This window comes from Nymphalis io, chromosome 10 (genome assembly GCF_905147045.1).
Source record: "Nymphalis io chromosome 10, ilAglIoxx1.1, whole genome shotgun sequence".
Taxonomy (NCBI): domain Eukaryota; kingdom Metazoa; phylum Arthropoda; class Insecta; order Lepidoptera; family Nymphalidae; genus Nymphalis; species Nymphalis io.
This window is the reverse complement of record NC_065897.1, coordinates 2,924,090-2,937,587: the sequence shown is the minus strand read 5'-3', so window position 1 is coordinate 2,937,587 and position 13,498 is coordinate 2,924,090. Positions and strand designations below refer to the sequence as shown.

The 13,498-nt window shown below is 33.7% G+C and overlaps 1 protein-coding gene across 9 annotated transcripts; it reads left to right on the top strand.

The window, feature by feature from the left end:
• Positions 1-2,342: 2,342 nt before the first annotated feature.
• LOC126771303 (solute carrier family 52, riboflavin transporter, member 3-B) lies at positions 2,343-13,435 on the top strand. Of its 9 annotated transcripts, XM_050491121.1 has the most exons (6): positions 2,553-2,617; positions 2,771-2,829; positions 3,496-3,540; positions 4,090-4,201; positions 9,177-10,272; positions 11,678-13,435. In XM_050491121.1, the coding sequence occupies exons 4-6, from the start codon at positions 4,110-4,112 to the stop codon at positions 11,885-11,887; spliced, it is 1,398 nt and encodes a 465-aa protein (XP_050347078.1). In that variant the 5' UTR covers positions 2,553-2,617; positions 2,771-2,829; positions 3,496-3,540; positions 4,090-4,109; the 3' UTR covers positions 11,888-13,435. The 9 variants fall into 9 exon arrangements, with proteins under 9 accessions (XP_050347074.1, XP_050347081.1, XP_050347082.1 ...); XM_050491122.1 differs by lacking the exon at positions 2,771-2,829 and having other exon boundaries at positions 2,511-2,617; XM_050491118.1 differs by lacking the exons at positions 3,496-3,540; positions 4,090-4,201 and adding an exon at positions 3,575-3,702 and having other exon boundaries at positions 2,602-2,617.
• The last annotated feature ends 63 nt before the right edge of the window (positions 13,436-13,498 follow it).

Genomic DNA, 13,498 nt, shown 5'->3' with positions numbered 1-13,498 from the left:
ATAATTAATCTTTATTGTCGTTGTCATAAAAATAATTAATATGTTTCATAAAAACTTTTTATCAAATTGGATAAAACATATAAGTTAATCATTAAGACTGCAACTCTGTCTGCCCGAGTGTCACTTAACCAATTTTGATGAAGCAAGCTTGAATACCAAAACTAATAAAGTACTACAAACTAGTAACTATGGAAGTTAGTTTTTTATACTTGATACGTGGTAACAAAATACCACATTTTAAAGATACTATTTCATGTTATAATATCAAGTATAGTATCATAATGTGTTAGACATAGGTACGAGCAATACCCATTTGATTACCTTTTTTCTGTTGCAGGCTTCTCTTGATAGGTTATAATATTTTCTTTATTGACGGTATTTCGTGTCTCAGTAAAATGTATACTGAGCATAATGCTAAGTATCTTTCTATAAAAATAAAATATTTATTATCTGTGCCATGTGTGACGTTCCAATGAATTTTATAGCGATAGTTATAATTTATCTTAAATTAAAATAATATAGTATAAACAAAAGAAAATGAATTTTATTACATTTATTGGAAAAATATAAGAACTTGAATAACTAATATTGACTTAACACTTTTATTAAAATGTGGTTTATAAATTATTATTACAAAAATTATATCAGTGATACGCCTGACCGTATTTTGCGCTGCCTCCCGCCAAAAGTGTATTCTTTTTAAAACCAATGTTTGACTTATTCTGCTTACATATGCGCTTTAAAATTAACATGGCCTATAATAAAATACCTTTTCAATTGGCGCGAAAAATATTTTTTATATTGCAGCCTAAATTTATTGCATTGCTTTCGCATGGAAGTGTTTTTATTACCAATAAGGATAAAGATAGCTTACGTTAGCAGCTATTCATTATTGCATACATGGCATCTTACGCATGCAGCTACGAAGCCTCAAGGAGAATCGCTGACGTCGCGCCGACATTGCCGCTAGGTATACACTTGTACCCCGAATTAAAACAGCTTCAGCATTGTAATAATTTATCTTTTTGATTTATATTAAAAAATATATTCATTCAATAGCGGTTTCTAATATCGATCACTGTTGTCTCATATAATTAATTTTATATTTTAATTTTTCTTAGTAAAAACTTTGTTTTGAGTCCTCCAGCTATCGTTAACGTAATTCGGATCAAAGCAAAACTAGTTGTAAAATAATATGTTTTGTAAAATTGTTAAAATATAAATAAAACAAGAATAAAATAAATGTGGTTTCAAAATACACATAAGTGATGATTGTGAAGGCGTAATAATTATTTAAAGGTTCAGTAGTAAGTTATAGATGTGTTTTTAAATAGAATAAAAGTACAACACATTGAAATATCAAATGTTTGAGTTTGCGTAAGTATAATACCTATATGATTCAGGAAAAGGTAAAGTATTTGCAGATTTCCATAATGTAAACTTGAGTTAAATTTTAAATCACAAAACATTGTTCATTGTCTTTAAAATAATTAACATTTTAATTTTATTTTCTATATATAAAAATTACATTTACAAATTAATTTACTTTACAAATTTTGGTCTAGTGTTTTCAGTTATATTATATATATATTAAGGTCCTCCTGGCCGATTTCGTCCACGGCGGCCAATCTCAAGAGAGATTAGCCAACTGCGCAGGACATATTATTATAATGCACAAGTGTGTGTGCAAACACAGGTGCGCTCTCTATTTCTTAGCTCTCATAATCCGATGGCAATCCGACAAGACCAGAAAGAGTTCAGGCGCAGGATCATCCGCTTTACGTGTTTTCCGAGGCACGGGACATACACTTCCAACTTACAAAACCTGGACAGAAAAACCCAATAACTTTATTGGTCCGACCTGGGAATTGAACCCAGGACGTCCGGGTTAACCTTATATCTAGCCACTAGACCAACGAGGCAGTCATATATATATTAAACTATAGTTATAGTTATTACACGATGAATATGATATAAATTACGTGGTGCCTCAGTTTCTCGGTACTGGTACCGCTTTGTTTTGGGAACCATTGTATTTATAATGTTTCTTATATAACAGGTAAGTATCTTATTATTTAAAAAAAGACGTGGTAGGTAAAATGGTGAAAATATTAATTTATTCCGTGTAAAGTTGAATTGGGGAAAGTAAACTGAAATAATATTCGGCAGAGATGAGACATAAAGTTTTTTATACAATAAGAAAATAATATAATGTTTTTTTTTATATTAATGTTTTTATTTATATTGCAATTTTATCGTATTTTATGTGACTCTTCTGAGCTTGTCAGTGTCACTTTCATCAGTCAAGTGTCAATTTCAATTGTCAATGCACAGCTGTCTTTGCCATATACTGTCAGTTGGTCTTGAGTAATGAGTAAAAATGATGTAAAATAAATTATTTTCCTATTCTTGAGCCTTTGACCCTGTTACTTAATGTAAAACTTATATTGTATTATGTTGATAAATAACGAAAATCTCATAAATATATATTATTTAAGGATAATATTAACAGGCTTACACAATGCCTATGATCGAAGTGTAATATAAACTTATAAGAAGCTTATAAGCTGATTTCCAAAAAATAAATCACTCATATAATCATGTGCAGCTTAACAAGGTGAGTCGAAATGTATTATTTAAAATAATTCACGCTTGTATATCATGCTCGATGATAAGTTTCGCCATTGCACAATTCATTGCAAAAGTCATAAGTTATAGTATATCTGCGTGGTCAGCAGAATGCTACAATAGCTATTCTTATAAATTCCAGATGCTAAAGTAGCTCTTGTCTATGTCGACACTAAAATTCATCACAGCACTGCACTGCGGGTAGATATATGTTTTTATTTTACATTTAAACTAATCAATATAGTAGTTGTATTGTAGTTGCATGACTTGCTTTTGGAATGAGTAGTGTATATACCCTAATTTATTCTTTACTATATAATTTTCATTCATTAAATTACTAACATTGTTTATTATTAAATAAATATAGTATGAATAGTTTCTTTTCCAGCATTAATTGCGGATACAAATTTTGTAAACAATCTTATCTGACTCCAATGATACCATTTGTAATTTAAATTCTACAAAACTAAATATGCAACTATGTCACTATTTTAAGTACAGTTTTAATTATTACTAGATATCAGAATATATTGGAAGCCTGCCTTAAATTAATTTTTCTCTCAAATTGAATAATTCTTAAAGGTTTTGCTTAAAATTAGGTAGCTGTTATTGGTATATACCAATCCTGATTAACAATGTAAGATAATCTAAATATGTCTATTAAATGTTTTATTTGTTCAGTGTTTATGTTTTGAATAAGGCTTTACCTTGTTCAATTACCAAACTGCTCTATTTTAATTGTTGATTGAGTACAGTAGGCTGTTAAACACAGTTATCTAAAGCTACTTAGAAAATTTGGCTCAAATATTAACCATGAACAAATAATGATAAGTGCTTGTTATCAATTTTTCTTTTTCTACATTTTAGATGGATTCTGGTTGCACAGATGTATTAGTGCAGATGTGGCAAACTGTTAGTAAAAACTTCTTTATTACTTTCTTTATAGTGTGAAATGAACTCGACTTTACTGGTGGTAGAGCTTTGTGCAAGCTCGTCTGGGTGCGTACCACCCACTCATCAGATATTCTACCGCAAAACAGCAATACTTGGTATTGTTGTGTTCCGGTTTGAAGGGTGAGTGAGCCAGTGTAATGGCGTTTGGTGACTACTTAACATCAGGTGGCCCATATGCTCGTCCGCCTTCCTATTCTATAAAAAAAAAACCACAAAAAAAAAATTAAATACTAAGTTTTATGCAAGAATTTAAAAAAATTCACTTGTGTATTATTGATTGACAATGTTGCAGATCAAGATTATCTGTGATTAGATTTAAATCATATCAGATATTTATTTCCTTAGTAAATTTTTTTATAATTTTAGTTCAGCTTAAACTTTCCTTGTCAAAGACTCATGTGTTTTAAAGTATATAGTATATCTTGTATTCCGAATCATATTAAAATGTTTGCTATTGCCTTGCTATATATATAATTTGAATGAGTGTTATGTGTTTGCGCGTGGTAGCTTAGCTAGTACTTGTAGCGATGTCGATGGAGAAGCGAGGCGGAGACGGAGGCGACGGGGGCGCTGGCGTGCTCATCGCGTTGCAACGCACCATGTCGCTCGTGGTCGACAGGTATGCATCCTGCACTATCGCTTGCCACCCAGACTACTATTGCCATTGCCATTTAAACTGCAACAAGCAGACAGCACGCACGCGTCCGCCCTCATTTTTGTGATTTTCTCGTGCAATCAATAATGTAAAGTATTCGCTCATCAATATCAAATCTATTTGATTATTATATATAACTATTTGATCATTTATCTTTATAAATCTTTTAGTTTTTAGTATATCATAAATTAACTATAATACGTTCAGTTGGAAGTCTTCATTTAAATCAATTGTTTTCATGTTGGTGACATTGAAATCTCTTATGGCAATCGTAATAAATTATGTAGTATATTTCTTAACAGATACTAATACAAAAGTGTTGTGTGAGTTAATACCTTTTTCTTTTCAATTTATGGACAAATCGGGTTTCAACATTATTTATATTATTAAGACTCTAAAGGACCGCTATACGTGGAACTAAGATGCCATTTTCTTATTACGAAGGTTTGCATTTTTTCTTTTGTTTTACTCGGTTTTGTGCAACTAACATTAAATTTTTGTTTTTATTGATAACAAATGCTTGTAAGTTACAGGAATATTTCGTATTCAAGTATACGTTTTTATTAACCTACGCAACCGAATTTTATGATTCTTTCACTGATTATTGGATCTTTATATTACGTAAATATCTATGGAAAGGTTTTAGTACCTAAAATATTAAAATAACATTCTTATGTATAGACTTACTAAGTATCCTACTAATATTAGAAATGTTAGTTTGGAGAAAGTTTGTTACTTAATCGATTAGTTGAAATTTGGAATGGGAATTGCTTGTACCCTGGCTTTGCACAAAGGCATATAACACATGATAGACGAGGGTAAAGCCGTAGGCGGAAGCTAATATTTTGTTTATCGATATCAAAAATACTTTTTTCGGGTATAAAATTAGTAGGAGTAAGCAATTAAAAGGTTCCATTGATTGCTATACATTATTTAAAAAAATCGTATTTTGCAGTACCGCACGATTATCCTTATTATGTGACTTAAGCGTACAATAATGTAAATAATATTATTTAATATTCCCTATATCATATATAAAAAATACTACTATTATTATTTAAACATATTCTAAATTATTTAATTGATAGTATATTTCGCTTTTAATACCATTACCAAAGAAATTGGGTGGAATTTCTGAAAATTATTCTGATTATTATTTGTTAGCCGGTTCATTAATTATATGCTTAATTTCATGCTGTAATCTCGCGGTAAAATGTACAGCAAAGCGTTGTTATACAAACATACGTTCAGAAAGTTAGTAAGCAATTACTGTGTATAGTTTATTCCATTCGAAGAAGTATTAGTGATAAACAAGCCGTTGATTTAGGTACGTATTACATGCGAATTGTTAATAACTGTATAATGAAACAAACAGTTATTGACTATATACTTCATTTATAATGCAAAGCTACTTATGCACACTTTAATTTTACTTCCATCATTTTTATAACAATTCGCGGACATTCAAAACACGGTTATTTCACAAATTCATTATGAATACCGTAGATTGATCAAGCTCTCGGCCAATGTTATTCTACTATGTAGAAATAAATGTCAAATTAGAAAAGTGAAGAAGTGAGACCAATGATGTTAGATAGTCGCCCGTTAACGTTGATACAGTCTCTCTAAAAGTTAGTATTTGAAATAAACAGTTTATAGTCATACAAAAGCGTAAAAATATTCTACCTACCTATAATTTTGTTCTTAAAAACTATATTTAAAAAAAAAACAATGTCAGAAAGTTGGTACTTGGTACAAAGGACCCCGTTAAAAAACTTGGTACACACACCAACAAGTTTGTACGTCTAATACAAGTACTAGAGGCTAAAATCTTTAACAATGTGCACGTTAAAAGTAAAATTGACGGCTTAGAAAATTTATGAAGCATAATTAAGTCGGTGTGGACAAATGCTAAAAATGCTAAATCTATGGATTATTTGATGTAAATACAGATAAGTTAAGGTACATATTAGGGCTTAATTTATTAGAATTGTTTTAGTCCTCAAGATAAGTCTAGTAAATTCTATATTTGTTTATGTTAGCGTGTTTAACTCTAAACATATATCTAATATCATCTCTTCTTTACATAATGTGCTATAAATTTCAAATATTAAATAAACTCGTTTATGTTAATTTAATTTATGACAATCTTGACGATATACAGTAAAAGTACAGTAACAGCCTGTTAATGTCTCACTGCTGGGCTAAGGCCTCCTGTCCCTTTTTGAGGAGAAGGCTTGGAGCTTATTCCACCACGCTACTCCAATGCGGTTGGTAGAATACACATGTGGCAGAATTTCAATGAAATTAGACACATGCAGGTTTCCTCACGATGTTTTCCTTCACCGTCAAGCACGAGTGAATTATAAACACAAATTAAGTACATGAAAATTCAGTGATGCTTGCCCGGGTTTGAACCCACGATCATCGGTTAAGATTCACGCGTTCTAACCACTAGGCCATCTCGGCTTGCGATATAAATAATAATATTTTATGACTTTTTGAAGGAAAGATAAAAAAGTTGATTATTTTTTACGATTTCAGTTGAAACAAGTCTGCTCTGTACTTATTTGCTTATATATAGCGACTCACAACATGATGGCTGTTCATACTTTTATTCCCAATTAAAATGATAACTTTTATTGCAAAAAAGGAGGCAAGTCAGATCATATATAAATTAAGACAGTGGGAGTCTTGTTATCGGTGCATGATATACTATCTTTTTTTCCTTATTTATATATAAAGTATAATTTCCGTAAAATTTGCGACTTGGTTTACCGTTAACGAATTTTGAGTAGATACTAGCAATCTATACCTAACAAGGACTCATTTTAAAAATGAAATTCTAAGTCTGTAATAAATCAATCAACGCAGGAATGCTGAACGTTTCGTTGAACTAAATACCATATTAAATAAATTATCGGATTTTAAACTTTATTCGGTATTACATGGCCATTTTCAATAACCTATTTAAGATAACGAATCAAAGATCGCTAACTCCGATTAAATAAGAGCATAACATATATTGCTCTCGTTCTTGAATCATGAATAAGTGCGATCGATTTTTAATCAAGATTGGATAGTTCCTTCCGTCTCATCCAATCCTCTTGAAACGTTTCGTTTTACGATAGCCATGAAACAATAACACTCGATATTTATTTTATTAAAGTTATTTATTTGATGGTAACATTTAAGGTTTTCTACGGAATTAAACCATAGGTACGTTTATTATTTTTATTGATTTCACATAGGCGTTTATTAGCGTAGCGTACATTATTTGCCGTTGCCAATTGGTAGTCGATGTTTAATAAACAATAATATTATGTATACTCACAATAACTAAGTGATAATAACTGTATAAACACGAGAAGTAAGGATACGCTTAAACTCCAAATTTTCGACTCCGCTAGTTCATTAAATTCTTCCTTCAGCAAGATATTCGTTTTTATAATAAAATTCCAGATATTTTTAACTTGGCCTATTAATAAATTTAAACATTTTGTTATAATAATAATAATATTTATTTATTTTCTCCCTCAAAAACACGTGTTACATTATAATTGTACAAATCATAATATTAAATAGGAAGAGAGACAGGAGCCTATATTAAGTTAAACCTGTGTAACGGGTTTCCCGGAAAAATATAATAAAAATAATAGTTGCCTAACAATACATTGTTAAAAATCAAATGACGATCCAAAAGAGATTGTACAAAGCTGACTTGAATAAAGTATATTTTGATGTATTTTATGGTTTATAGTTACTAAGTCCAATGCATACCAAATATTCGAGAGAGACGAGAGGCGATTGCGGTTATAACTAAACCTAACTAAAAAATTAAGTTTAAAAAAAAGTTTACGAATTAAAATTCAAAACTGAAGACTTTACACAAAAGGTCAGTTAATTACTTAAATGAGACCAGTTAGAGAAAGAGTAAATTACCACAAAAATGTAAGCTATTGTCATATTTTATCCGTAAATAAATGAGTTAAAAGTTAGTCGAGTTTATCATAATATTTACAAAATACATGTCTTTAAATCCCACTGAAAATAGTTAGCGCGATAATGTTTCGAGTGCGAGATAAGAGTTTTGTGTTTCAAACAGTTGATGACGTGAAGTAAAGCAAAATAACGGTATTTTTAAGGATTAGTTTTTGTCATCGGTTTACGGAATATAAGGGGAAAAACCTTATAAATAGTCTATGGTTATTTGGTCTACATAAGAAAGTCATTTATAAAATATTAATAATAATAAAAGCAAACATAATTTTATGCTGCGCCAATACACGAGAGCAATAATGATTTTTTTTAAAGTTCACCAATAATTTTTTACACCAAACAATTGACACAATGTAGATGGTACTTACTTGTAGGTATTTTGCACAAGTATCACTCTTTTTCTTAACCAAAAAATGAACGAAAATAATAAAGTAAAAATCACAATATAATTAAAAATAATATTTTGTAGTGGAACAAATGTATCCAAAAATATGAGACAATTATAATGCTTAACTAATGAAAATTCACATATATTCTTTACATTAGCATATAAAATACAACATTATTCTTGAACACCGAATTGCAAACGGCTTCACCGGCGCTCGTCGTAACCGATAGCAATCTATCATTTAATGATATTTTAATCTTATATATTAATTTTGTGTTACAAGTGAATTGAGAGTGACGTATGTGTACGTGAGCCGCTGTGTCATTTGGAACAATACGAGTACTGCCCAGCAATATAAGCGCTATCAGAATTGATAGATTACGAAAAGATAACTCTGCTTGTAACATACAAAAACGACATTTAAAATACAGCGCGAGCGCATTTGCCATTGCACTACACTAGATGTGTCTTGTAGTTATTTTAACTTTATACACGACGTTTTTTTTTGGTTATTGAATGCGGAGTAACGTAAATTATTTATTTTATTTTTAGGTTGAACGAGGAGAAGGAGAGGTCCCCGTGTCTTGGAGATAGAGCCAACGGAAATATAACAATGTGGGGAGCACAACGGCGCATCCTCCTCGATGTGTTGATGGCCTGTTGGGGCCTCGGCACCTGGCTCGGCGTCAATGGTCTTTACGTGCAACTGCCTCTGCTCGTCGAGCGACTGCCCGAAGGATGGGCTCTGCCATCGTCGATGACGGTCGCCATTCAACTCGCAAACGTCGGTCTAATCGCTTACGCTATCTTAAGAAGATTTTTTCCGCGAGCACCCGATTCTCCCTACATTTATATATTGCTTGTGATCGGTACAGTGGCACTCTACCTTAACTCTTTCTTATACACAGAGACTGCAGTAATCGGTGGGACAGAACGTTCTTTTTCGTTTTTGGCGCTAACGTTCTTTGCAGCATTAGTTGGCTGCACAAGTTCAGTGTTGTTCTATCCGTACTTAAGACATTTCCGTGACGTGTACCTCGCTACGTACTTAGTGGGCGAGGGCTTAAGTGGCTTTATACCGAGTATACTCGCGTTGATTCAAGGTATCGGTGGTGAACCGGAATGCGTTTTCTCGCCGGATAACTCGACGGTCACGGCCATATACCCACCGGCGAGGTTTAACTCGACAGTGTTCCTGATATTGCTCGGTTGCTTGTCGGCTCTGAGCTTAGTAAGCTTCGCATTCGTCGACAACTGCTCCGCGTTCCTGTCAGAGCGAGTGAAGGAAGAGGAAGCGGCGAAAGAAGAGGAAGCGACAACGGAGCACGAATCGATCTTTCAGCTGAAGTGGGTTTCCGTGTTAGTGCTAATGGCTTTCTTGAATGCGCTTATGAATGGCGCGCTACCTTCAGTGCAGACGTACTCGTGCATGCCGTACGGCACGAACATTTACCACTTGGCGGTGACATTGGGTGCCATGGCTAACCCGGCGGCGTGCCTGGCGGGAGTGTGGCTCCGGCCGGTAACGACGCGCGTCTTGGCCGCTATGCTGACCTTTGTGTTGGTGCCGCTTGGCTATATTTTTGCCACGGCAGCTCTCAGTCCGACGCCGCCATTGTATTCAGATACTATTGGTCGTGTATTAGTGGTAAGTATTTTTTTAAATTTATTTAAATAAAAATCATTTAAGCCTGTCCAATGCAAATATATTTTTTTTACCATTTCACTACGGAGTCCTACGTGAATTATATTCGTAAACACAAATGAAGCATATGTAAATAAACTTAGTATAGTATTTTTACTGGTGGTAGGGCTTTGTGCAAGCTCGTCTGGGTAGGTACCACCCACTCATCAGATATTCTACCGCAAAACAGCAATACTTAATATTGTTGTGTTCCGGTTTGAAGGGTGAGCGAGCCAGTGTAATTACAGGCACAAGGGACATAAAATCTTAGTTCCCAAGGTTGGTGGCGCATTGGCTGTAAGCGATGGTTGACATTTCTTACAATGCCAATGTCTAAGGGCGTTTGGTGACCACTTACCATCAGGTGGCCCATATGCTCGTCCACCTTCCTATTCTATAAAAAAAAACCACTGAATTTTCATTAGCTTAATTTATGTTTATAATTCATGTCGTGCTTGACGGTGCAGGAAAACATCGTGAGGAAACCTACATGTGTTTCATTTAAATTTTGCCACATGTGTATTCTACCAACCCGCATTGGAGCAGCGTGGTGGAAGAAGCTCCAAACCTTCTCCTCAAAAGGGAGAGGAGGCCTTAGCCCAGCTGTGGGACATTAACAGGCTGTTACTGATCTGATAATGAGAATACTTTAGCAGTTGCCATTTAATTTATTGTTATTCTTGTTCAAAGGACAAAAGAAAAAAATGTCGTGCGGTCGGGGGACCCCCGTCAGGAACGAAGTTCTTTGCGATATTTTTCAACACAAAACGTTTTTTAAAATGTACATTTTTATTGATTATCTTTCTTTGCTAGTTACACATAAAAAATATTTTGTTACATTTCGGAACTTTTTTTAATTTATTGGTAAATAGTTTTTATTGAATTTCTGCAAAACCTCAAAATGCCAAATAAAAAAAAACGATCTTTCTTATTGCTTGGAGCGCCATCTTATACGATATATACGTAGAAGTTATTATTGCTGATATTATTGAATTTAATACAACTTCTCAAACATTATACATTTATTAATGACTTCTTTTTCTCTTATGTTATGTTCTTTATAAAAGTTTGAATATATGCTTATCGCATTCGTATTTCAAATTTTACATGAGTATGAAAACAAATCGATACATATAACGCCATCTATTATCATTTTTTAACTAATTTCACTTTTGTTCACACATCAACCGTATAAAATAGAAAGAGAGGAAAGTTCGCTTACAGTAGGCATAACGCTTTTTCGTTATGTAACGATTTCTGCCATTTCACTGTACTGCAAGTCGCGTAAAAGAACTTCGTTCCTTAAATATAAGTTTGGTAAATTTTAAACGCGTCGACAATCGCTCATACGTGTCCGTTTCGTCGACAGGTATTGTCATGGGTAGCGGTGTCGGGGTTGGTTTCGTACGCACGCATGTGGGTGTACGGGTGGGCGAGGCGCGGCGGCGCGGGGGGCATGCGCGCGTGCGGCGCCGCCACGCAGGTCGGCTCCGCGCTCGGCTCGCTCGCCTTCTTCTTCATCGTCAACTACGGCAACGTGTTCACGCAGCCGGACGCCTGCCCAACGCCCTCCTCTTGAACCATGCGTACTTAGTGAGTGTCGCTAGTGACGCGGTTGATCTGCTAAGCTTTGGACATTAAAACTTAATTTCGTTTTTGTATTACTTCGAAAGAAACCTGCCTACTTTTTTATCATCGTCGCCTTGTATAACTTTATTCAATGCATACCATACCTGCATATGCTCGATGAAAAAATGTGTAGCGTATACGATGATTAAAGTTAGATTCACACTGTATAGTTAATTTATGATTAACTTATTTTCACAGGGCTAGAAGTGATTTTGATACGTATGTACTTAGTCAGTTTCTACTTATTACAAATTTATATATTATTTACTACATGACGTAAATGTTTTCGACACAAATTATGCGTATTTTTATTTCTATATAAGGAGATATTTTATGCCAAAACGTTATATCTGGTACAAAAATTAGGAGACATTGTCGAGAGTTACGAAATGTCTCGATTACTTTCCAGATAAGAGCCCTGAAATGAGATGAACTAGATTTACTATTTACATTGTTATCAAATGTACTTATTTCTACATCGTTTTTCGGTTAACATTTTTGTTGTTTTTATTTACATTTTACTAGATTTTATTATTTTTGCTCGACAAATATCTATAGTTCACTTCAATAGATGTGCTAAGTGTAAACAAGTAAATGTTAAAATAATCTCAATTCTTACGTTTTTTAATTAGCATAGTTTAAATGTGATACTTTGGTATTAAAATAGAATGGACCCGAGGACTTAACCTTTGCAGGTGGTTGTATGTTGCGTTTCCAAGTTCTGTTAAAATGAACGTAGAACGTTACTTAGGTGTAATAAAATAGAATTTTATACAAGCCGTCTACGGCTATACAGATGTGATATATTCCATTGTGGCTGTAAGAGTATATCGTTGTTGAATGTTTTACAGACATTAAAAAAATAATTACATGATTGAGTTTTATTAATCACTCTTCATAGCGTTTTTTATTATGTTTCTAAGTTTGGTTAAGTAACAACCCGTATTACCAGCGAAAAGGCCTTTTCTTCTTAAGAGGAGGACCACGTTGCCACAAAAAAATCGAGCTTTAAAACACTCCACTCGCACCTTACCCATGCTTATATAGTTAACAGAAAAAAATAATCACCCTTCAACGCGGAGCAAAAATTAAGCACGTCATAAGTTTGTGGTAGCAATTTTTGGCTTTGAGCGTGGACCCATGTCTAATGTGCGGCACCGCCTACCGTGTAACGGCACGGCGCCGCTGCCGGGAGAAGGCGCGGCGTCGTGCCGCAGCACGGTGCCGTGTACGATGCACCGCAATGCTTTGCTGTGTGGAATGTGCCGCACCGTAGACTTGGGTCCGCGCCCTAGGATCCACTGGGTCATCTCTGCTCTACTACCTGCGATACCTGAACTATTTTGTGTAAACGTTGACTAACGTACTCGGATACATATGCTGTTAAGTATTTTCAAGCACATAAACAATTCCATATTATGTATGTACATTTACTGGTGAAAAAACTTCCTAAAAAAGTTTTAAAATTGTTTGAATAAAGTGTATTTTACAAACGAAACTGATGTTATATTTGTGCAATTAATTATTTTCCGGGAAGGAAAACAAAGTGCTATTCAAACTA